The sequence below is a fragment of the Eschrichtius robustus genome, chromosome 16 (genome assembly GCF_028021215.1).
Source record: "Eschrichtius robustus isolate mEscRob2 chromosome 16, mEscRob2.pri, whole genome shotgun sequence".
NCBI classification, from domain to species: Eukaryota; Metazoa; Chordata; class Mammalia; order Artiodactyla; family Eschrichtiidae; genus Eschrichtius; species Eschrichtius robustus.
In genome coordinates, this window is record NC_090839.1 from 45,566,117 (window position 1) to 45,590,235 (window position 24,119).

Sequence of the window (24,119 nt, forward strand, 5' to 3'; positions counted from 1 at the left end):
CTGAGTGCGTTGGATTTAACCAGATGAAGGAAAGGAAGATTCCAGGTGGAGGGAGTGGCATAGGTACCGGCTGGAGGAGGCTGTGTGGCTGCAGTGGAGGAGGGAAGAAACGTAGGGTGAGATGAGGCTGGGGAGATATGGGGAAGGTTCCACAGGTCAACAGCTGGAAGCCTTCTGTGGTGAGGAATGACGGGGTGGGCCATCTCCTGAGGCTTGGAGTCAGGCGTGGGCCTTGTGGTATGTCTTCAAGGCCTTCTGTGCGCAGGTAGGTCAGAGCCTCCCAGACAGGTGTGCAGAGCAGTATCGTCTCCTTCCTTTTTCTGGTGTCGGAGGGCTGAGTGTCTGAATGGTGGCCTCATGTCTGTGCAGCCTGACCCCTGCTCCCTTGAGATCCTAGAGGGTTCCCTGAGCTGGCTCCCCTGGGGGCTGTTGGGAATTCTTTGTGTCTCACAGAAGACTTGCCTTTGGGTAATGGACAGAGCTGAAGGGCATAGTTCTCAGACCTCTGTTGACCACTCTCTTTAGGAAAGACTGGGGAGCCTTTCTGCTCCCTTTCAACATTTCCCCTCTAATTTCAAGCATTGGTGCTGCTACTCTTTTCTCTCTCTCTCTCAACTCTGTAGCGCCTACTGTGTGCCAGGTTTTGTTCTAAGCAGTTTGTGAAGGCCATCTCTCTTCATTTTAACTTAGTCTTCATAAATATTATATGAGATCATACTCTTGCTATTTCTACCCTCTCCCTTTTTCTGTTACCAATGAATCATTTTAAAGTGTGCAGTTCAGAGACATTAAGCACATTCACAATGTTGTGCAACCATCATCACTATTCCAGAACTTTCCCATCATCCCAAATGGACATCTCATACCCATTAAGCAGGCACTCCTCATTTCCCCTCCATCCAGCCTCTGACAACTCTAATCTGCCTTCTCTCTCTATGATTTGCTTGTTCTGGAGGTTTTGTAAAAATGAACTCCTACAGTATGTGGCATTCTGTGTTCTACTTCTTTCACTAAGCATCATGTTTTCAAGGTGCATCTATGTTGTAGTGTGTATCAGTATTTCATTTCTTTTTGTAGCTGAATAATATTTCACTGTATGGATAAACCACATTTTGTTTATCCATTTATCTGTTTATGGGTATTTCTACTTGTTTCTACTTTTTGGCTATTGTGAATAGAACTGCTATGAACGTTTATGTACAAGAATACCTGCTTTCAATTATTTGGGTATATACCTTGGAATGGAATTGCTGGCACCTATGGTAGATCTATGTTTAACTTACTGACAAACTGCAAAACTTTTGCAAAGGAGCTATTCTGTTTCGCATTTCTACTAGCAATGTATGAGGGTTCCAATTTCTCCAAATCCTCATCAACACTTGCTATTTTCCTTTAAAAAAAAATTATAGCCATCCCAATGGGTATGAAGTGGTATTTCATTGTAGTTTTGATTTGCATTTTTCTAATGACTAATATCATTGAATATCTTTTCATGTGCTTGTCCATTTGTGTCTTCTTTGGAGAAATATCTACTTAAGTCCTTTGCCCATTTTTTTAATTGGTCGTTCGTCTTTTTTTTTGTTGTTGTTGAGTTGTGAGTTCTCTAGATAGTCTGGATACTGTACCTTTATCAGACATATGATTTGCAATTATTTTATCCCATTCTGTGGGTTGTCTTTTTGCTTTCTCAATACTGTCCTTTGAAGCACAAAAATTTTTAATTGTGATAAAGTCCAGTTCATCTGTTTCCTTTTGTTGTTCGTGTTTCTGGTGTATTATTTAAGACTCCGTTGCCAAGTACGACATTACAAAGATTTGCCTCTGTGTTTTCTTCTAAGAGTTTTTTATAGTTTTAGCTTTTTCATTTAGGTCTTTGATCCATTTTTTAAAAAATATTTATTTATTTTGGTTGTGCCAGGTCTTAGTAGTGGCAGGCGGGCCTCTTAGTTGCAGTTCCAGGGCTCGCCGGCTCCTTAGTTGTGGCATGTGGGCTCCTTAGTTGCAGCAGGCAGGTTCCTTAGTTGTGGCATGCAAAGCCTTAGGCTCCTTAGTTGCAGCCCATGGGCTCCTTAGTTGTGGCACGCAGGTTTCTTAGTTGTGGCATGGGAACTCTCAGTCGCAGCATGCATATGGGATCTAGTTCCCTGACCAGGGATCAAACCCGGGCCCCCTGCATTGGGAGCACGGAGTCTTATCCACTGTGCCACCAGGGAAGTCCCAGGTCTTTGATCCATTTTGAGTTAATTTTTGCATATGGTGTGAGGTAAGGGCCCAATTTCATTTTTTTTTGGCCTGTGCATATCCAGTGATACCATTTATTGAAGAGACTATTGTTTCCTTTGTTGAATGGTCTTGGAACTCTTGTCAAAAATACCTTGACTGTATATGTGAGTGCTTATTTCTGAGTTCTCTATTCTATTCCACTGATCTATATATCTATCCTTGATTTTCGTATGCTGAACCATCCTTGCATTCCAGGAATAAATCCCACTTGGTCATGATGTATAATCTTGTTAATATGCTGCTGGATACAGTTTGTTAGCATTTGGTTGAGGATTTTTGCATCAGTGTTTATAAGGGATATTGGTCCGTAGTTTTCTTTTCTTGTGATCTGTTTGTCTGGTTTTGGTATCAGGGTAAAGCTGGCCACACAGAATGAGTAAGAAAGTGTTTCCTCCTCTGCAATTTTTAGGAAGAGTTTGAGAAAGATTGATGTTAATTTGTCTTTATCTGTTTGGTAGAATTCACCAGTGAAGCCATCTGGTCTTGGAAACCAAGGCACAGAAAGGTTAAGTGACTTGCCTAAGGTCACACTGCTACTTAGTGACAGACCCAGGATTTGAACCCAGGCATTCTACCAGTGCTTTCAACATTACATTAGGCTGCTCCTTTCCTCTCTTGCTGATGTGGCCACAGTTACCAAGTGTTTCTGTTAAGATTCTTTGAAACAAGCAAAAGCAATTGACTCTGGAGAATTAGTAGCTGGATGCCGGGCAACTCCCAGAACTCAGGAATCCTAAACAGCCAGGCCATGGGAAGGCAGGGGCCCAGTCAGCTCTGAGGGACTCAGTAGGGGAAAGTCCTATAACTTTTCTCTAGAACTTTGCCATTAAGCGGCTCTTCCCCAGCACCCTACAGCCTCCATGTCCAGCTATTCAGGTGTCAGTTTCCTGGGGGCAAGACCCTGTTGGGACAAGTGTCTGTGTTCTCTTGGCTCAGTGAAGGTGGTATTTTGGTTATTTATTGCTGTGTTACAAGCTACTCCAAAAGTAAGTACTTAGAACAGTATAGTTTCTTATTATGTTTCATGATTCTGTGGGGCAGGAGTCAGGTGGGCATGGTGGAAATGGCTTCCCTCTGCTTTGTGATATCTGGGATATTGGCTGGATTGCTTTGAATGGTTGGGGGTGGCCAGGGGTCTCTTTCTGTTCATGTAGCCTCTTCACATGACTAACTTGGGCTTCCCCATAGCAAGGCAGCCTCAGGTATTCAGACTTGTTACATGGTGGCTTATGGCTCCAAGAGGAAGCAAGGAAACTGCCACTTGTCCTAAAGGCTGACCCTGGAATATGCATAGCATCATTTTGGCTATACTCCATTGGTCAAACCAGTCTGTAGCCATCCCAAATTTAAGGGGAGGGGGCCTAGACCCTACCTGTCCATGAGAAGTGGCGTGAGACCAGGTCAGAGAATTCACAGCTGTCTTTTGTCCACCCCCGGGAAGGAGCGTGTCAGTGTGGCGACCAGGTCTCACGGTGAGTAGGCAGCCACTCCGGTTAGTATGTCCTGTTCTACGGCCCCGGCCCCTTGGCCTGGCCTCTGGGCTCTGGCCACTCCTCTTCCTTTATCTTCCCTCCTGCTCTAGGCTGTGTGAGAAGTGGAGAGAGGGAGGCATGGGGAGGGTGGAGAATGGCTCTGGGAGATGCTGTGGGGGTAGAACAGTGGCCCGAGCAGTTGTCCACGCCCGAATTCCCCAGTACCTGTGAATATGTACCTTACGTGGCAGAAGCCCTCTGCAGATGCGATGGGACCCTAAAATGGGGGGATGATGCTGGTCGGCCCGGTGTAACCACCGGCCCTTAAAAGCAGAGAACTTTCTCTGGCTGAAGCAGAAAACATGTGGCAGAGAGGGAGGTGAGAGAGATTCCAAGTGACAAGGACTTGATCTGCCTTTGCTGGCTTTGAGGATGAAGGAGGTTGTGTGCAGGGGGTGTAGGTGGCTCTAAAAGCTGAGGACGACCCCTGACTGACAGTCAGCAAGGAAATGGGGGCCTCAGTCCTACAGCCACACGGACCTGACTTCTGCCAACACCCTGAGCAACCTGGAAGCAGATTCTCCCCAGAGCCTCCAGGTGACATCTGCCCCCACCCCCACCGGCACCTTGATTTTGGCCGTGAGACTAAGCAGAGAACCCAGCTTAGAGTCTCACGGCCGAGCTCACCCAGACTACAGAACCGTGAGCTAAAAAAAAAAATGGGGGTTCTGAGCCACTAAATTTGTGGTAATTGGCTATGGGAGCAATTAAAAACAAATACAGAAGCTGAGACGTGATCAAAAGCCAGGGTGAAAGTGAATCCCCCCCAGACCGAAGCATCTGCTGATGCTGCCTGCGCTGATGCCATGCACCTGCCACGGCCTCGCTGCCCGCCCTCGGGGACCGCAGAGAGAGGGTGCTCCCCAAGCACCTCCTGGGGACTGGGCGTGTCGGGCCCGGAGGTTCCTGCCCTGGAGGACCACTCGGGCAGGGAGGCCTCGCGCAGATGGGCACCGGGAGTGAGGCCTGTGTCTCGGCGGCCGGGATTCCAGCACCCAGGTTGGGCAGGGGCCGCTGTTTTCTCCAGAGGGTCCTGAGCTTTCTTTGTCTCTCATGCCCTTGAGCAGGGTCCCTTTCTACCTGCTGGGCCATCTCCCTTCCTGCCCCACAGGGAGCTTCCCTGGACAGTCCCAGCTCGGGGATGTAGGCCTGGAGCGTCTCAGGCGGGCTCTGTCCACCTCACTTTGTCTCCCCAAGGTGACTGATTGCCAAGGCCTGAGGAGCAAACAGTGTGTGTGGCCGGGGCCTGGCGTGCAGAGCTGATGACACTGCCCTAGGCGCCCCAAGCAGTCCAGAGTATCTCTCTGACCCAGGCAAAGGCCTGTGCTGGAGGGGTCTCAGGTGGCCCGCGGGGCTGTGCCACCTCTAGGGCTCTTGGGAGGAAGAGAGGCTGTGAGCATGTCTCTAGAAAGCACGTTTCAGACTGGAAAGCTGAGGGAGACTCAGGTAGGGCCCCCAGGAGCCGCCCTGAGGCGAGAGTTCAAGTGCAGGCAGTTCACTGGGGAGGTGGTCCTGGGAGATGCTGCGGGCTGCGGGGAGTGAGGCCGGGGAGCTCCTACTGTGGGTGCCCAGGGCTCAGACCGCAGGGAAACCCTGGAAGGCGATGGGGCCCCGGGCGTCAGCATGAACCCCGAGGGGCTGGTTGAGGACTACTGGGTGGGGTGATTCCTCAACACTCCTGCCTGTGGCTCCAAATCAGACCTCGGTGCCCACGTCACAGGTCTCAGGGCTGTGCGTGGCCACCAGCATGGCAGCTGGATGGTTGTTCCAGGCTCTTTCTCAGGGGCCAGTTGTACAATAGCCCACCTCAGCCGTGATGCCTCCGGGTCATCCCAGGTTGGGGCATGGTGGGTGGAGGGTAGCCTGGGAAGGCCCCGGGGCAGGTGGGAGGGAGCGGGAGTCTGGCAGAGTTGAGCTTCCAGTGACTTATCTCCAGTTACACCTGCTCTTCCCAGAGCCGGGAAAAGGCTGGCGCTCCTGCTCTGAGCACAAAGATCCCAGAGCAGGTGGAACTTCACTTTTTTTTGTTGACTCTCTTGCTCAAGGATGGACTTCCTCTGTCACACCCTTAGGCCTGGGGTGTGTGGCTGTCTGGGCTGTGAAGGTCAGAGTGGGGAGGAAACTGACCAGAATTACCTGCCTTTGACTCCGATAGCCAAGTGCAAGGTGGTTATCACCGTCAACCAAGGACTCCGGGGAGGGCGCGTGGTGGAGCTGAAGAAGATTGTGGACGAAGCCATAAAGCTCTGCCCAACCGTCCAGCATGTCCTCGTGGCTCACAGGACAGACAACAAGGTTCACATGGGGGATCTGGACATCCCCCTTGAGCAGGTGGGTTTATCTCCTTTTGTATAGTTTGAGGAGAAGAGGTTGTCATTGGATTAACTGAGTCTGAGTCTTGTCAGATTGTGGTTCTCAATCTGGGTCCCCCAGAGGTGCCCAGGGTTCCCCTTTGCTATTTGATGGGCTTCCATCCTGGTAGGGAAGATGGAACTCAAATTCCACAAACAGAGGGAAACATTTAACATAACAGAAATGACTGGATCCATCCTTTTATTTGGAATTAAACTAGGGCAGGCTAGAGAAGGTGAACTCTGAACCCTGTCTGCCGAGTCCTGAGGCCGAGGGGACGCCGGGTGCAGGGGCGAGGTCACTGCCCGTGACGGGCTGTCTGGTCTTCTCCCTCACAGGAAATGGCCAAGGAGGAGCCAGTGTGCGCCCCGGAGAGCATGGGCAGTGAGGACACGCTCTTCCTGCTGTACACCTCGGGGAGCACTGGGACGCCCAAGGGGCTTGTCCACACCCAGGCGGGCTACCTGCTGTACGCCGCTCTGACGCACCGGGTAGGGCGCTGCCCCGGGGGGCTCCGGGCGGGGGGCCAGGAGAGGCTGGACTGGGGCCAGAGCTCCTGCTAACGTCTTCTCCTCATGTGTTCACGAGCAGGGCCGGGCGTCCCGGCATCAGCGTGGTGGAGGGGTGGGCTTGGGGGGCTGAGTTTCTGTCCTTGTCGGAAGGGCCTGGGTCCTGGACCTGTGTCTTCTGCTGGTCTTTAGCCCGTCACACGTGTGCCAAGCCCTCCCTAGGCCTGATGTGCTGGCTGGCACGGCTGCTTTCAGGTGCTGGGAGTCCAGGTGCTCTGGCCTTCCTGGGCTCTTCTCCTATACAACAAGGTTGGTGTAAATATGAGTACATTATTGTTATTTGTTAAGACGCTTTCTTCTACTTAAGAGGTCTTTTTTATCTGGTTTCAAAAGACAGTAAAACATTTTCATGGGCCTCTAAAAGTGCTGTGGCCTCTAGGCTCTGCTTACTGGGGCCACATTTTAAAAGGAAAATTTTAAAAAAGACTTGCTTTTATGAGGAGACTTAAATTTAGTGTATGGAAATTGTATTACAGGGGACCATCCTTTAAGGATTATAAGGCAAATGGTCTGGCACAGTTTTATTATAGTAAATGCATTTAAAAATCAGCACTCATTTAAACATGGGTGGGTGGGGGGATTTTGGTTAACATGCATCCCTGGTTGCCTTGGGGAATAGCTGACGCTCCCCAGGTGGGATGGGGTCTCAGGATATTGTCTGTGGACCAGACTCTCTCTCTGGCCAAAGGCAGAACTCAGCCCTAGGCAATGCCAGCAGCAGGGGAGCTGACTGGCCACGTGACCGGGAAGCCCAGGGGCATCCAGGCAGGGCTTGGACGCTGAGAGCACCTACAGTCTGGCTGGGGTCCAGGGCCCCGCCCACTCAGTCACTATGGTGGGGGTGGGAGTGGGATATGCTGATCGGCCAGGCCTGGTCATCCGGAGGTGGACCTCACGGATGAGCACGGACGACGAGCGGGTCCTGGGAGGGCAAAGATGAGGCCTGGGAGTGGCAGCCACTTGCGGGCAGCACTGAAGATGCGGAAGTGAGGCAGAAAGATAGACGCGGCACAGAACCAGGCCGGGAAGACGAGGTATTATGCTTGACACAGTCCATGTTAAAGCCGCTATCTTCTGGCCGCTGGGTGACCGTGAGCATCACAGAGCTGTTCTCGTCTGAAAGCCTCTTGCTAAGCTCTGGGTGGGCATGCTGCAAAGACTGACATGTAGTGTAAGTCAGAACACTTCGGAAAATGTAGCTACCGAGACCGAACACCAAGAAAGTCACAGAATGGGTCAACGTGTTTCCATCAATTTATAACAAAATTAGCATGAGGGGAGCTGTAAATGTGGTGAAAGAGTCTTCATTTTTTGTTTTCAAGCATTACCAGGACACTGTCTACATGAGCAAAAGAAGTGGGGATGTAAGGACGGGACCATCCTTTGAATTTCTCTTCAATACAGTGAGGGCATTTTAAAGCATTAGGAATAGAAACTTTCAGCCTTCTGTACATAAGCGTGTGTCGATGAGTGTGTACGTCTGTGTGTGTGTGTGTGTCCGCCCGTGCACCTGCTGAAGGTATTAGGACTGTTGGTTTCTTCAGGGAAAAGGACAGTTGACTCTGCAGGGACGGTGGGGACATGGGCAGGTTTCAGGATGAGCAGTGGGGTCAGGGTGCCCTTTGGAGCGTGGCCGGTCCCGGGCTCCTGTTCTCCTTCCAAGAACGGCAGGTGGAGAGGTCGCCAGCCCCTTGAAAGATGTGGCACTGTGGGTCCTCGTATTAAAAATCCTCTCAGTTCCGGGATGCTGTGGGCCTTGGGATGTGGGCGTCCTGCTTCACCGGTGCAGTGGGAGTGCAGTTTCCAACCCTCTGCCTTGGGTCATGGCTCCACAGGACCCTGGCAGACTCGAGACCACTGTGCTGTCTGGAAACTCCTGGGGGACCTCAGTGTGTGTCTGTGGCAGCAAGAGACTGGGCCACTCGCCCAAAGGTTGAAAAAACATCTTTATTGCAAAATAGAACACAGATATAGAAAACCACCGAAATCAAATGTGTGGCTTAATGAATTATTGCTGGACAAACTCACTTCAGTCAAAAACTGGCACATCGCCAGCCTCACACAGAAGCCCCTTCATGGCCCATAGTGTCCCTGCCCTTTCTAGTTTTGTCACCCAAATGTGCATCCCTAGGTACTGTAGCTTACTCCTGCCCACTGACTGTTTTGGGTAAGCCTTTTAAGCCAAGTTTAGCCAATGGGTTTCCCTCCATCCCTTCATTTCCTTGAACGTTGTCGGTCGTAGTGCCCGGCTGTGTGTCTCTCTGTCCTCAGTGTCTCCTGCAAAAGGGCAAGTGGACCCACAGACAGGGTCAGGTTCAGGTTTGACCTTTTGGCAAGAATAAGGAGATGCCCGTGTCTCTCAGACTCTTAGAAGCTGATGATGCTTGATGCGTTTCTTGGTCTTTTCGGCTTTTGTTTTTTGCAGTTTTAAAAGGATTTAAAAAACTATGGTGTAAAAAACCAAAAAAACAAAAAAACTATGGTGTAACTTAATGCAGAAAGCTGCCCTTATTTTAGACATAGGACTGGATGGAGTTTTACCTGTGGGTACACGTGTGGCGAGCATCTCCAGCTCCTTCAGGCCCTGACATCCGCCCGCTCCCCCAAAACTCCCATCCCCGCCCGCCTCAGGACTAGTGCTAGGCGACCTCCAGCGTATGGGTGGGCTTTGTGCTGGGGCTCAAAGAGTGTCCCTTCTGAAGTCCGGCTTCTTTCGCTGTCATCTGCGGGCCTGGCGCTGCTGTCACCAGTGGTTCCCCTCTCATCACTGCTGTGGCTGCTCTGCCCTCACTCCTGCTCTCGGGGGCCGTGGGACAGAACACGCCCTGTGACATGTGGGAGCGGGTGACAGGCTCCTGACAGCCCCTCCTCCTGTTTCTGCAGTTTGTGTTTGACTACCGGCCAGGTGACGTCTTTGGCTGCGTGGCTGACATCGGCTGGATTACGGGACACAGCTACGTGGTGTACGGGCCTCTCTGCAATGGAGCGACCAGCGTCCTTTTTGAGAGCACCCCGGTTTACCCCGACGCTGGTGCGGACTGCAGGAGGGGCAGGAGGAGGGAGGAGAGGTTGGGGGGTGAGGGCTGCGGGGTGGAGGCGTTGCTCGGGTCGGGCTTGTGGGTTCTTGTGACAAAGCTGCCGGGCGGCAGGGGCCGGGCCAGGCCTGCAGTGGGATCACACGCGCAATGGGAGGGGGTCCAATCGCTGGAGCCTTCGAGAGACCACCCACCCTAGTGTCCCTCTAACCTCTGCGGCCACCTGACCGGATCCTGCCCTTCCTCGAAGCCGAGGCCAGTGGCCAGCCTCCCCGTGTGCCCTACTGCCTGTGCCTACGGGCCACTCGGGCCGAGCTCGAGGTGTGTGGCCTGGAGCCGCCACCATGGAGAGGGGTGCCTTTGAGGACCCACGTCTTGCTCCCCTGGCGTCTTCCTCCCTTGCGGCACAGCGTCTTCAAGTGTTTGTTCAAACGTGACCGAAGGTTGGCGGCTCTGCCGAGGCTCTTGCCCAGGCTCTTGCCCAGGCTCTTGCGCAGGCGGTCCATAGTGCTGATGGTTTGGTGCCTGGAACTTTGGTCCCCCCCTCCCAGGTCCTCTCCAGCCTCCCACAGGGGCCAGATGTGTTCCCGGAAGACGCGCAGGGGGCCCGGCTAGGGATGAGAGCCGAGCCTCAGGTGGCCTCAACCTCCTGTGTGCAGAGTGGTGGCGGCGAGTTGGGGGGTTGATGGGGCGCGTGCGTCCTGGGTGCCTCTGCTGCTCCAGGGGAAGCACGGGTCGCCACTAGAGACCATTTAACTGTGCCTGAATGCGGGCTCTGCATTGGTGCTACTTCACGGTAACATCCCTTTGACCCGATTCCTCGCTGTGTCCCGTGGGTCAGGACATGGGCTGTCAGCGTGTGGGTCGGCACCCAGGGCCAAGCGGAGGCTCCAGCCTCCGACGTGGGGAGTGCGGGAGGCGGCCCCATGGGGAGCCCCTCCCGTCCCGGAGGTGGATGCAGAGTGGGTTTCGTGGACACCGTGGGTGTCTGCACACGTCCGGCGCGTGGTAACGTGGGCCGCCTCTAAGTGCGGCTCATGGAGGTGACGTGACCCGGGGCCTCTCGTAGGTCGGTACTGGGAGATGGTGCAGAGGTTGAAGATCAGTCAGTTCTATGGTGCCCCGACGGCCTTCCGGCTGCTGCTGAAATTCGAGGATTCCTGGGTGAAGAAGTATGACCGCTCCTCCCTGCGGACCCTGGGCTCAGGTGAGCGGCTGCAGGAGGCATGTGTGTGCCAGAGCCAGCGCAGGTCTCTGGATGGCTTCATCACAAAGGCTGTGTCTGCGCTGAGTTCACGTGATGCGCTGCAGCCAGTAGAAAGCAGATGTCCCACGTGGAAGCCCCTTCTGGGAGCCCACAGCCGTTAAGGGTCTGGGGCTCAGCATTGTGATGTTGTCTGTGCTCCATCTTCATTATGAAAACTCACCACCGTTGGAAGGTCAGGCCCGAGCCCTCTCCCTAGTGGCTGCCCAGGCTCTCACCCCCTGCTGTTCCCAGCGCTGTCATCAGTGCCATTCTGCCCTTGGGTGCGTGTTTCCAGGCAGGGAGGGAGTTGTGAGATCAAAGGTTATCTCCACTCGTAATCAGGATAGATGTCGCCAAGTCATGTGAGAGCGTTTTGGAAAGGTGACCTGGGTTACCCTGAGTTGAGGTGGTCCCGGGAGGTGGAAGTCGCCAGGCCTGTTCTCCTGCAGGGGATTCGGTTACTAAGGAAGCAGTATGCAGGTGACGAGGCAGGTGCTCAGAGCGCTCTGCTGCGCGACCCCCAGGCCAGGGGCGGGCTCCTATGGGCCTCACTCTTTAAGGGCTGTGACCAGAGCCACTCTCTGGTTGGACCAGGCAGCAGCGAGTGTGCAGGGGCCCCCTACTCCCCCCAGGGAGTCCTCACCAGCTGGCTGGGCTCTGTGTAGCTTGGGGGCACCCCTGCTGCATAACCAGCTCCAACAGCAGAGCCCTGCGGGGGTTTCCTGAGACCAGGGTATTGTCAAGGAAAATAATCAGTAACCAGTCTATAATAAGAATAGAAGAGAATTTTATTCAAACCAAGCTGAGGACTATAGCTCTAAGGGAACTGCTCCAGAGAAGCATGGTTTTCAGCAGTTTTATCAGGACAAAGAACATCAAACAAGTCAGGGATACATTCCCTCAAGGTTTCAAAAAAGCAGATCAGCACGTACACAGAGAGTTAGTATAGCCTTGGCTCTGGGAAGGGAGTCTTATCATCAAAGGAGTCCCAGCATTGGCGTCCCAGGGAGGCATTTATCTCTATCTTCAGACATTCTTTACTTCTGGACAGCGTGCCCTTTTCTTTAATGATTAACGCAGATGTGCAGTGTATGTTTGGCAGGCTGTTCCAGTTAGCATAAGGTCTGAGTTAAATGGTGTGTGAGCCAGAATGACTTCCCCGCACCTCGACGTGTGGACGTTTCTTCCATCAGCATCAGTGAGCCGTGCTGGCAGGTGGGTGAATAGCACGGCGGTTCCTGCACCTGGGACAATTCATGCCTTGGCCGGTGGTGGTCCCTCACGAACGTGCCACGATTCACTTCGCCATTCTCCTCTCCACGGACAGTTTTTAGCTCTTGGCCATGGGAACATCCTCGTCCGTGTCTGCTTCTGGGGGTGGGTGCCTGGAGCGACCTCCTCCAGTCACAGGACGAGTGTGTCTGGCTTTATAGTGGGTTCCGTCACCAGCAGGCGTCCAAAGCAGTTGCAACGGGTGTGTGCACTTCTAAACGGGAAGAGAAACACTCCAATCGCTCTCCAAACTGCACTCCAGCAGTGTGTGTGGTGGTGTTTCCTCCACACTCTTGCCAACTTCTTGGTTTTTGACCCTCTGATGGTGAAAATATCTCATTGTCATTTGTGTTCTTCCATAGCCATAAACCTGATGATCTCACTGCTTTTTCAAGTCTCCTTTTGTGTCTTTTGGGAAAATTATAGAGCTGTTTTCGTCGTGAAATCAGCTCCTTTTGGTTTCAGCCTTTTTGAGGTCTCTTAACATCTTCTCTCTCTCGTGTGGTTGCAGTGGGAGAGCCGATCAACCAGGAGGCCTGGGAGTGGCTGCACAGGGTGGTGGGGGACAGCCGGTGTACGCTGGTGGACACCTGGTGGCAGACAGGTGAGCACGTCCCCGGGGGAGGGGCAGGGAGCGCAGAGCGTCAGCTCAACGGGCGCCTGGTGTGTGGGGAGAGGAAGCTCAGGGCAGCAGCTGCCGCTCTGCAGCTGTGAGACACGGGTGCAAAGGCTTCCCTGAGCCTCGGTTTCCTCGTCTGTAAGGTGGGGCCCGGGAGGGGGCGGAGGGGCGACACAGGGCCCCGCGAAGGTTCCCTTCCTTGGCGGCCCACCTCCTGAACCCGGTGCGGCCCAGTGATGGGTCCTGCTGTTTAAGCGATCTTGAGTCTAGATTTGGATCTAGAGGGAAAGGAGTTTTTTCTGCGCCACTGTGTTTTGATTTGCCCCCCTCCTCTGGGGTGTCTGACTTATTAGGATTTTGGGGGCAAGAGACCACCACTGACGTAATAAACGTGGCTGAGGCCTCGTCCTTCAAGAAGCCAGAAAGTGAGACGTTCCCAGTGGCGCGGGCCTCATGGTTCAGGAAGGCCCCGGATGTTCCCTACAGCAGAGTCTTGGGCGGGGGGGGCCCTTCCCATGCAGGCTGATGGAGGCCGGAGCCAGAGGAATGCCTGGGGGCAGGACCCATGGGCGTTCTTTCCCTCCGCCCTCCTTTCCGCCGTCCCTGTGTCCCCACAGCACGGGTTGGGGGCCGTGGCTCCTGGAGCTGAACCTGGCCCCCGGCCCGCTCTCATTTCCACAGTGGAGGGGACCGGCACCCAAGCCTGGTTTCTCCTCAGAGGTCCTTTTGTTACTGGGGGCTGTTTCCTTGCCCCGGACGGGCAGGTCTACCCCCTCCCACTCTGGAGAGCAGCCGTGTGTGTGGACCCTGTGTCCATGTGGTCTGGATACACGTGTCAGTAGCCCCAGGCCCACTGGTGTTTCTTCCTGTACCCCCCGCAGAAACGGGGGGCATCTGCATCTCGCCGCGGCCCTCGGAGGAGGGGGCAGAAATCCTGCCCTGCATGGCGATGAGGCCCTTGTTTGGCATCGTCCCTGTTCTCATGGACGAGAAGGTGAGTCTCCCCGTCCACGTGCCCTGCCCCCCTGGCCTCGGCTGCCCTCCCCCGTCGCGCGGCACCCAGCGCAGGGTCTCCTCTCAGAGGAGAAAGCTCCGGGCAGCTCCCTCTGGGGCACTTGTCCTGTTCCTGCGTCGGGCCCGGCAGTTCGGAGAACGCGAGATGGTCACTCCTTCTGTCTCCCCATCTCCCGGGTCTGCAGGGAAATGTCCTGAAGGGTGGAGATGTGTCCGGGGCTCTGTGCCTGTCCCAGGCCTGGCCAGGCATGGCCCGGACCATCTTCGGAGATCACCAGCGATTCATGGACGCCTACTTCGAGGCCTACCCGGGTGAGCCTTTCCTGCCACCGCTGGACTCGGTCTCAGAACCGTTTCCGAGGGGCCGGGGGTTGCGTGAACGCTCCCTCCCTTCCTTACTTCTGAGCCAGGAGTGGTCCAGCTCGGGGTTCTCCCAGGGGCTCAGGCCATGGGCTCCCAGGAGAAGAGCAGGACGCCACCTTGGCGACAATCGCGGTGGCTCCAGGCCTCCCCCCGGTCTCCGTGTCGTTGTCTCCCCGGCTTGTGTCGTGTCGTTGGGTGGGAGTTCACGTACACGTGTGCCCCTGGGAACCGATGCCCTGCGTTCGCAAGCATGTCAGCGACACTCACCCTTGGGGAAGCTCGAGTGGGCTCCTCGTATCTTCTGCTTCCAGGCGTTCGCAGCCTCCTGCTGTCTGGCAGCCCCTCTGCCCTTTACTGGCACCAGCTTAGCGGCACCGGAGAGGTGTCTCCATGGAGGGGGGGGGGTTGCATCAGCAGGGGGTCTTCGGCGCTTCCTCCTGTCCAGGGGGTGTCCCTCATGGAAGGACGGGAGCCCCGCTGGGTCCCAGTTCGGAGCTGGTGCTGAATCCCCCTCTGTGGTGCAGGCTACTACTTCACAGGAGACGGGGCTTACCGAACTGAGGACGGCTACTACCAGATCACGGGGCGGATGGACGATGTCATCAACATCAGCGGCCACCGGCTGGGGACGGCGGAGATTGAGGACGCCATGGTGAGCCCAGCCGGCCTCCGTGCCCTGCACCGCCACCGGCTGCCGCTGCCTGGGGTCTGGGGTGGTCGTCATTGGCTGAGTTGCTGCCTCACCTCTGCGTTCTCTGTCGTGCCCAGGCTGACCACCCTGCAGTGCCCGAGACCGCCGTCATCGGCTACCCCCACGACATCAAGGGAGAAGGTGCGTGTCCCCCGAGGACCCTCCTGGCCCTGGGGCCAGGGCTCCTGTAGGAGAAGCAGACTCGGTGGGCGGGGACCAGGGCTTTCTCGTGGGTCAGGCTGCTGGTTCACGTCTCTCTCAAGTGGAGATTTTGGGTGAGGAGGCTGAACAGACACAAGTATTAGAAAAAAGTCAGGACTCTGAAATGTCCTGGTTCTGCCGTCCTTTAAGGACAGTCACCCACAAGCAGTTGTGACCTGTTTGGCCCAGCTGAGCTTGGGGAGCCTCCTCCCCATCCACAGGGCCCTGGCGGCCCTGTCACGGACAGTGTGTGCAAATGCCCTGTGCTGCCCACACGTCCCTCACACGTGCTCCGTCACAGCACCCCGTGCCTTGCAGCGGCTCCTTGACTGGCCTGAGGCTCTTTGGAGGAGTCTGACCTGTGGTTCCCCCTGCACAGCGATGGGCCAGGGGAGCACAGAGCCAGTGATTGGACTGGTCCTTACTGGGGACACGCTTTGTTCCAAAGTCCGCCAGTTTCTAAGCGGTGGGTCTGGGAAGGGGCAGGGTCACCCGAGTGTTGTAACGCCAGGCACGTAGCAGTCACACTGGCCTGGCCTGGCCTGGCGTGACCCAGACACTCTCTGACCTTGTGCTGCACTGCTGGGCAGACTGACTTCTACTGCCCGGCTGAATGGCCTGGGCACTCTCCCTCCTGCTGTCAGGATGCACGATGACCCAGTGTCACCTGCCTCCCAGCCACGCCTGTGTGCTCTTCTTCTGTTACTTACTCACTGTCTCTAAGCCAACCTGTTGGAGAATTGAACACTTATTTAAGTGCTTTAAAAAAGCGTTTTCAGTTGCCACAGAAGGATGTGCCCGTGAGGATGTCGCCCATGATAACAGGGGCTGGGATGTGGGGGGCTGTTGGGGGTCGAGGGGATGAGACAGAACAGGTCCTCGAGTGTGCGTCTCAGGGGCCTCGGGCCACATCACGCTCCCGCCAGCAGGCCTTCCCTGCATCCTAAGCGACTCTGGCGTTGCCTGCCAGGCTTTGGGGGAGAATTTGTGTATCGGGTACGAAGGTGTGCATTTTCCTGATTTCTAACAAATTTGAGCATTTGTCCACTTGTAAAACATGAACAACAGCAAAAGCCGTGGGTGTGTATTTGTCCCCACTCTCTCTGTTTGCACTCGATCTGACGGAGGGGAGCCCCCAGGTCTCGTGTGATTAGGACGCAGACCTGGAGAGCGGACCTAAGTCCCTGCCCCGGGGGCTCATGTGCTGGAGGGGCTGGGGGAGAGGGGAGAGGCAGACGGACAGGACCAGTGGGGGTTAGGTGGTGCGCAGGGAGTGTAGATCAGGATGGGGTGGGCTCGGTGCAGGGACGGACAGGTCAGTGAGCAAGAAGGAGGCTGTGGAGAGACCTTTGGCCTGGAGGCAGGACAGTGCGGGTCAGCGGGGAAAGGACAGACCGTCCCAAGTGGCGCTGGGACAGCGATTGCTCACGTGGAGAGAAATGGAGTTGGAGTTGGGTCTGTGTGCGAGATCATCCCCGGTGGGTTAAGGAGAAACGCGCTGGACGCCCGTGGGAGCCACTCTGATCCTCGCTGAAGTACTGAAAACAAAACCTGGTGTTTGTGCTAAAATACTGGTTGACCAGCGCAGCCCAACAGAACTTCCTGCCTCGACGGAGCCATTCTTCGTCTGTGCTGTCCACACGGTGGGCCCTGGCTACGCGTGGCTCATGTGACTGGGGAGCTGCATTTTACATTTAACTTACCTTTAAATAGCCACGTGGCTGGTGCCCACAGGCTGGACACGTGCCCAGAGACTAGTGCCTGGGCGGTGTTTCCACACCTGTCGCACGGGGTGGAGAGTGAGTCTTCTACAGCCCACGTCACGGCTGTGTCACGGGTGTGCGGACAGAGGTGAGTCACGGCTCCAGGGTCTCTCCACACGTGCCCGCCACCCGGGGCGCTCAGAGGAGCCAATGGAGTCACTGCCACCTTGAATGAAAATGGAAATGCACCTTCGGGGCTGCAGCTAAAGAGACCAGCTGCCACAGGGTCACCGGCCTATGATTTAAAGCCCCTTTGGATATATGGCGATTTGTGTGAAACATGCTGCCCCGGGAGGTGGGTCGTGGTCTGATGCGCCTGAACCTCTGCTCTCCCTCCAGCTGCGTTCGCCTTCATCGTGTTGAAAGATGACGCGGGTGACGCAGACGTGGTGGTGAAGGAGCTCCGGTCGGTGGTGGCCTCCAAGATCGCCAAGTATGCGGTGCCCGACCAGGTCCTGGTGAGTGGACGTGCCTCAGGGGCCACAGCACTGCTCCTCCTCACTTCCCACCGTTGACGGGGGATGGCGGCAGGAGGTGGGCAAGGGCGGTGGGCTGCTGCGTCCTCGGACGGAGGGAGACACAGCCACCTGCGCAGGGGCCGGGCTGGGCCGTGGAGCATCGTGGATTGTACACAGAGGCCTGGAGTGGGACCAGAGGTCCCCGGGCCGGTGAGGAGACACCGCCAGACCCTGCCTGGGAGCCTGTGTTGGGGTCAGTTTCAAGGAGGAGCTGGGCCACCTTCTCAGCCCTGCTGGCTTTTCACTCCTTCCTTGGCTGGGAGCTGGGCCTCGGTGGCAGGAGGGCCCAGCTTCACTCGGTGCTGTACAAGGTCAGACTGTCGGCCCGGTGACCAGAGCTTCACCTGAACTCCCCGTAGGTTAACTGGACTCTTTCAAAAGAGAGGCCACTGTTAACAGGCCCCAAACGCAGCCCTTACCATATCGCCTTGACGTTGGATGCCTGTAGTTGGAAAATGTCAAAGGCTAAGTTTCAAACACTAAGCAAGACATTTTCCTCTTAAGCACCCCTTGCTTCTTATGTTAGAAAAAGCCAACTACGGCCCCGGCTCGGGGAGGAGACAAGGCGCCCCGAGAATGCCTGGGAGCCTCCCGGTGTAGCGGGCAGGAGAACCGCGTGTCGGCAGTGAGGTCCACCTGGGTAGGGGAGAGCATCCCGGTGGAGGCTCAGCTAAACCCCTGACCACGGCTGATTTCAGCTTTAGGTCCAGGTGGAGGAGGGTAACACCAGAGGCCACGGCCCCGCTGTTCTCTGGGGTGGGCTGCACGTCAGCCATTCCTGTCGGGTCCCCGGGGAGGGGCGTCCTCCCTTGAGCAGTACCCTCCTCATCTCAACGCCATCGGACACGGGCTGGGAGTCTGGGCACCACCCAAAGTCTAATGCTGCGCCTTCCCTGCCAGGTAGTGAAACGTCTTCCAAAAACTCGGTCTGGAAAAGTCATGCGGAGGCTCCTGAGGAAGATCGTCACAGGCAGAGCTCAGGACCTGGGGGACACCACCACACTGGAGGACCCCACTGTCATCACGGAGATACTGAGCGCCTACCAGGAGTACAAAGACAAGTGGGGGGCCGCCCAGTGACGATGGCTCTGCCGAGACCCCGAGCCAGGCCCCGAAATTACGCTCCTAGAACACAGCTCCCGAGTCGGCTTGTTCCTAGACGCCCCAGCGGAACCCACACTGCCCTCCACACGAAGCCCCAGGTCCCTGCCTTCCCTCTACGTGGGGACCCATGACAGGTCCTCACACAGGGTGAGCTTTCTCCCACTTGCCCTGAATTTGGTTTCCCGGTGAAAAGTCCGTCACCTCCATTCCCATGTCTTCCCGACAGCACAGGAAGGTGGAGCCCCTGTGCCTGCTCAGGCGACTGGAAACTACAAGCAGTCATGTTTTCTCCAGGTGTTTCTAGAAACGAAAGGTGGAAATTTTATTTTTATACTTTTATATTTCAAAAGAAAAATGGTGCAAACACATATGTGCAATGTGTGGTTTACTTGTACACACTCTTCTTAACAGTTACGAAAAGCTCCTTCTTTGCCTCCGCTCGTGGGGAAATGTGGAGGGTTGGAGGGTGCACCTTTGGGTACCGTTTGGCCTACTTGAAATCCGAATTGGAAATGTTTGTGCCTCCGTCTGAACACAGCCATCTTGAAATCTCTCAAGCCCACAGCATCTGTTTTTGGTGTATGTTTCCACTTCTCTTGGTTTGTGTGTGATGAAATCTAACCGCTAAAAGCACCTGTGGGGATGGGCGCGCTTTTCAGCTCTGAAGGGCTCCAGTCACATGTGGTTCTGCAGCTTGCGGTCTGCAAACATTCCCCTCCCCCCGGCCTTGGACACTTAGCAGCCAGTTGGCGTGCTCCATGCCTAGGGCTGTTCAGGGAAGCCAGGGACTCAGTAATGCAGCCGGAACTGGGTCCCTGAAAACTGCCCTACCTCCCTACTGTGAGCCAGGTCTCTCCCTTTTCCAACGTGCCTTGGGTCCTCTGGACTTAGCAAGACAACGTCGACCATTAGGTTGCAAAGTGCCTATTGATAGCCAAGCATGAGAGGGCCCACTTGTGGAGTGCTGGGAGGGTGGCCTGCTGAGCCGGGTCCTGGAGGACAGGAGGGCTGCTCCAACCTGCACCCCACAGAGGGCGGTACCCTGCAGCTGTGCACGTGTTCGCGGGGACCTGGAGTGCTCAACACCCGCCATAAGTGGCTGTGCTGGCCTCTCGGTGACAAGGGGAGGACGGGTGGCCTTGGCTGTAGCACACAGATTGGCAGCTCTCACCACCTGTACCGGTAGCAGTTTGCTGGACTTGGCGGATTATGGTTAGGGTGCTACTTATGAAATGACAGCTATAAACTGGGACAGCGACCAGGGCCTCAAAATGATCTGCAGGGCCGTTCAAATAAAGCTTTATTTTGTTCATTCTCTTCTTTTTTGTGGTGATGCTTTTTGATCACATAACGCTATTCTTTGTTGTTGAATATAATCCTTGGAACAAAACTGGAAGAGACCTATTCACTCAAAAGAGAACACTTAAAAAATTCACTGTCTTATGGCGAGGAAATACACAATAAGCGCTCACCTATCTTAGACTGTTACTTGGTAAACTTAACCTGTCTCTAGACCACTGTGCTGGCCAATCACTAATCACAGGTGGCTAGTTAGATATAAGTTAAAAAAACAATAAAATAAAATACTTAGTCCCTTGGTGGCAGTGGCCATAGTTAAATACTCAGGTGCCACGTGGCCAGGAGCTACCAGGCTGGACGACACGAGACCCCCTCGTCACATGGAGCCCTGGCCGTGGGTGCTGGTCTAGAGCACAGAGAACAAGGATGCAAAACCACACCCAGGAAGCACCGCCCGTGCAGACCCCACAGGTGAGCAGCTCAGCCTGCCTGCGACCCACCCCCTGCCCAGGGTTTCTGTGTCCTTCAGTGGATGAGATGCAGGCTTTAGAGAAGAACGCATTGAACTGGTGCCCTGAGAGATGGGACAAGAAATGCTCCTCCAGAGCAGGAGCTGGGCTGTCCCGGGGACAGCGTCCATCCCGAGCCCCAGGTGTGGGGAGGGAGGCTGTGGAGGATGCTGAATTTACAAAGGCGGCTCACCGGGGAACAACCCAGATCTGCACCTCTGGATGCCTGGCAAGTCACAGCAGGACTTCCCTCTTATCTGAACAGTCTGGCCCAGGGCAGGGCAGCAGGAGAGGGTTATAGAAGCTTTTAACAAGTCCAGTTGCCCAGCGCCCCCTTCTGGTGAAGCCACCCTGATCTCGTCTCCTGGCTGCTGGGGGCTTGTGAAGGTCATTCCCAGCATGACGGTCCCTGGCCACGTGATGCATCAGGCCACTGAGAGAGGACAGGATGCGGAGGTGAGCCTCGAGCAGGGCCTGCCTGGGGCCCAGCTGGGGTATGCGCAGGGACGTTTGAGCTGCCCCTGCCCACCCCGGCCCCAGGCTTCACCTCCTGCTTTGGATCTTCTGTCAAGGCTGAAATGTCCTAACAAAGACCCAGCTCGGAGTGCCCAAGAAGCAGAATGCAGAGCAGAGACGGATGTCGGATGGTGTGGAAGCAGCGCAGGGACCAGGCGGAACTCAGAGACCGTCGTGATGTGACTGCACGTTTATCTAAGGGTAAATCTCGAGGTGATTCAGGCACATGCCGGTCCCGGCTCACCCACGGCGGCTGAGCCTGTAGTGCAGGAAAGGTAGTGTGAATTCTCCCCCCACTGCCTCGGCCTGTCTCGAGTGAAATTAACTCGAGTCCTCGCAGACTGACCTGCCCCCACCTCCAGCCCTCACGATACCCAATGTTGGAACAGAAATGCTTCTGCTGCTGAGCACAGTGGGCAAGGAGGCCCTGCCAGGTGCTCCACTCCTCAGCCCGCTTCATCCTCACGGCGCCTCCTGAGCAGACACTTGTCCCCACTTGGTAGAGGAGGCGGGAAGGTGGCGGAGCTGGGTTTGGATGGAGCTGACTCCATCTTTGACCCCCGTGCTCAGATCCCCTCCTGGGAGAGCTTAGGGGAACATCTACATTTAATTTGTATTTTATAATTTTTAAGGCATCTTACTGTTGGCCTCTGTATTGGTATCTGGGCCGGGGACAGCAGCACCCAGGTGCAGGCCCAGAGAAAGCCTTCCCAGAGGCAGTGACTCCGCGGGGTAGGAGGCAGGGTGGTGACCTCCACTCTGAGTTAGAGGCTTTTCCTTCATCATTGGGAATTTCTGCTGCGTAACAGGGTGAAACCAAGCAAACAGATCCTTTCTGGTCTGTGAAAACCATTTGTCTTTGGTTCCACAGTCTTATTTTTCACTGACTTGTTTTTATTTATCCTGCCTGGGCTCCATAGGGCTTCTTGGGTCTGTGGCTTGATGTCCACCTGAATCAATTTTGGAAATATCTCCATCATTCATTATATCTTTAAATATAGTTTTTGTCATTCTCGCTTCTTTTCTGAGGACGCAGACATCCCATATGTTGGAACTTCTCATGTTCTAGTCTCTCTGCCTGCCTTGGACTCGACTGCCCTGAAAGCAGAGCCTGAGATAAAGGCTTGTATGCAGCCCTCCCTGTTCTTACTTAGGAATGTGATTCCAGGAACAAGTGTGAGGGATGGGGGTGTGACACAGGGAAGGAGGGTAACTAACACCATGGCAACCGTTGCTGACCTCGCAGGACTCACAAGGAATCCTATACATGTGTCTCGGAACTGGGGGGCCTCTCAACTTCCTCCTCTGGACTTGCAAACGCACTCGGGGAAAAAGTGGCTCCCGACCCTGGGCTCATCTTCCTGGGCCTCTCTCTACCCTTTCTGTTACCTGATCACCATGCTGGGCTTGCCAGTGTCTTCACGCAGATGTTTCAAATATTTCGTTCATCATCGCCCTCACTGCCAGTTGTCTCAGTTATCTAATCTGCCATCACACGAACAGAAAGTCATGCATAATGTTCCTTAAATGTGAAAGGTTCTGAATTCCAACATCCACTTCACCCAAGCATTTCCCATAAGTTACTAAGGCCCTTTACATACTACTTTGTACTTGTTTGTTCCCTCCCAATATAATGCAAGTATCTCCCCATCTTATTCCTTGCATTGATTGCATATGGCAAACCACTGAATGTGAGCATTTATTTAACCATTATTAATGGACACCTGAGGTGATTCCAATTTGTCTACATCAGAAACAAGACTGAAATGGGCATCCACGCCCATCTTTGCACCATGGGATCAAAAGGAATGCTCGACCCCTGCAACGGTGCGAATGTTTGCCCCCCTCCCCTCCCATTCACATGTTGAAATCCTATCTTCCAAGGTGATGGTGTCAGGATGCGGTGTCTTTGGGAGGTTGGGGTCTGGGAATCTGGACTTTTAACAATTCCCAGGTGTTTTGCACAGTTGGCCAGGCCCTGGTCCAGTTTCGGGGATCACTGGTCAAGCCCAACACTAAATGCATTTCCTTCTATTTCAATTTACGAAAGTGATCTGGACAAAGACAGCTTTCAAACTAGGCAACAGCTTTCTTTCAGACATTTTTGGGGATGAAATATAACAAACATATATAGAAAGGTATACAAAACATAAATGTACAGCTTAACAAATTGACATAAACAAACACCCAGGTAACTCCCGTCAAGGTCATGATAGGAAACACTGCCTGCGTGTGGGAAGCCACCCAGCCCGTTCCTCATCATAATCTGTGTTCCCACTGACAAGTCACAGCCCCTCCGGTCCCAAGCCCTCAGGGTCATGCCTGAGTACCCCCAGCCCCTCGTGGCGCAGAGCTGCCTCTCACATGTTTTCCGCAGGCAGTCTCTGAGGCTCCCAAAGCAAAGTGGTGGTGGGGTGATTCTCTTGGTCTCCAATCTTAGGGACACTGGACTCAGACCCCTGTCCCCCCCAAACTGGAATGCTGTATATATGTCTTTATTTCTTATTTCTTCTCTAAGCAGTGATGCTCGACTTCGGCTTTTAAAAGTGTCTGCGGAGGGACTTCCCTGGTAGTAAACAATCCGCCTTCTAATGCAGGGGAAGAGGGTTCAATCCCTGGTTGGGGAACTAAGATCCCACATGCCGCGGGGCAACTAAGCCGGCGCGCCTCAACTAGAGAGCCCATACGCCTCAACTAGAAAGGCTGCGTGCTCTGGAACCCGTGCACCACAACTAGAGAGAAGCCCGTGCGCCACAACAGAGAGAGCCCGTGCGCCTCAGTGAAAGATCCCACATGCCGCAATGAAGATCCTGCATGCTGCAACTAAGACCCAACACAGCCAAAAAAAAAAAAAAAAAGAAAAAAAAAGTGTCTGGGGACCCTTTAAAACTACCCATGCCCAAGCCACAACCCAGACCGATTACATTGGAATTTCTGGGATGGGACTGAGGCATCAGGATATTTCAAAGCTTCCTGGATGATTCTAATATGCAGCTAAAGTTGAGAACCCCTGTCTTAAAGAGGGACAGCATCCTGGGGCAACACGAATCACAGTGACCAGCTGGGGCACTTGCCACTGCTGTCTGGCAAACGTGTTTATTTTCACCCTCATGTCATGCCTTTCAGTCCAGCTGCCGACACTGTGAAGGCCTCAAGACTCTGATTATGGCATCTAACCCCTGGGACGGTCCTCCTGGCACAGGTGACTTAAAAACAAGTGACTGGGAAGCAGC

The 24,119-nt window shown here is 54.6% G+C and overlaps 1 protein-coding gene across 1 annotated transcript in view; it reads left to right on the top strand.

The window, feature by feature from the left end:
• The window catches only part of ACSS1 (acyl-CoA synthetase short chain family member 1), a 41,940-nt gene extending 22,061 nt beyond the window's left edge, over window positions 1-19,879 (top strand). The window contains exons 4-14 of the mRNA XM_068525241.1: window positions 5,971-6,146; window positions 6,506-6,658; window positions 9,620-9,767; window positions 10,841-10,978; window positions 12,801-12,893; window positions 13,790-13,902; window positions 14,108-14,234; window positions 14,810-14,937; window positions 15,054-15,117; window positions 17,280-17,398; window positions 18,359-19,879. Of these exons, the coding sequence (XP_068381342.1) occupies window positions 5,971-6,146; window positions 6,506-6,658; window positions 9,620-9,767; window positions 10,841-10,978; window positions 12,801-12,893; window positions 13,790-13,902; window positions 14,108-14,234; window positions 14,810-14,937; window positions 15,054-15,117; window positions 17,280-17,398; window positions 18,359-18,538 (1,439 nt within the window). The 3' untranslated portion in view covers window positions 18,539-19,879. The remainder of the gene's footprint in view (window positions 1-5,970; window positions 6,147-6,505; window positions 6,659-9,619; window positions 9,768-10,840; window positions 10,979-12,800; window positions 12,894-13,789; window positions 13,903-14,107; window positions 14,235-14,809; window positions 14,938-15,053; window positions 15,118-17,279; window positions 17,399-18,358) is intronic.
• The last annotated feature ends 4,240 nt before the right edge of the window (window positions 19,880-24,119 follow it).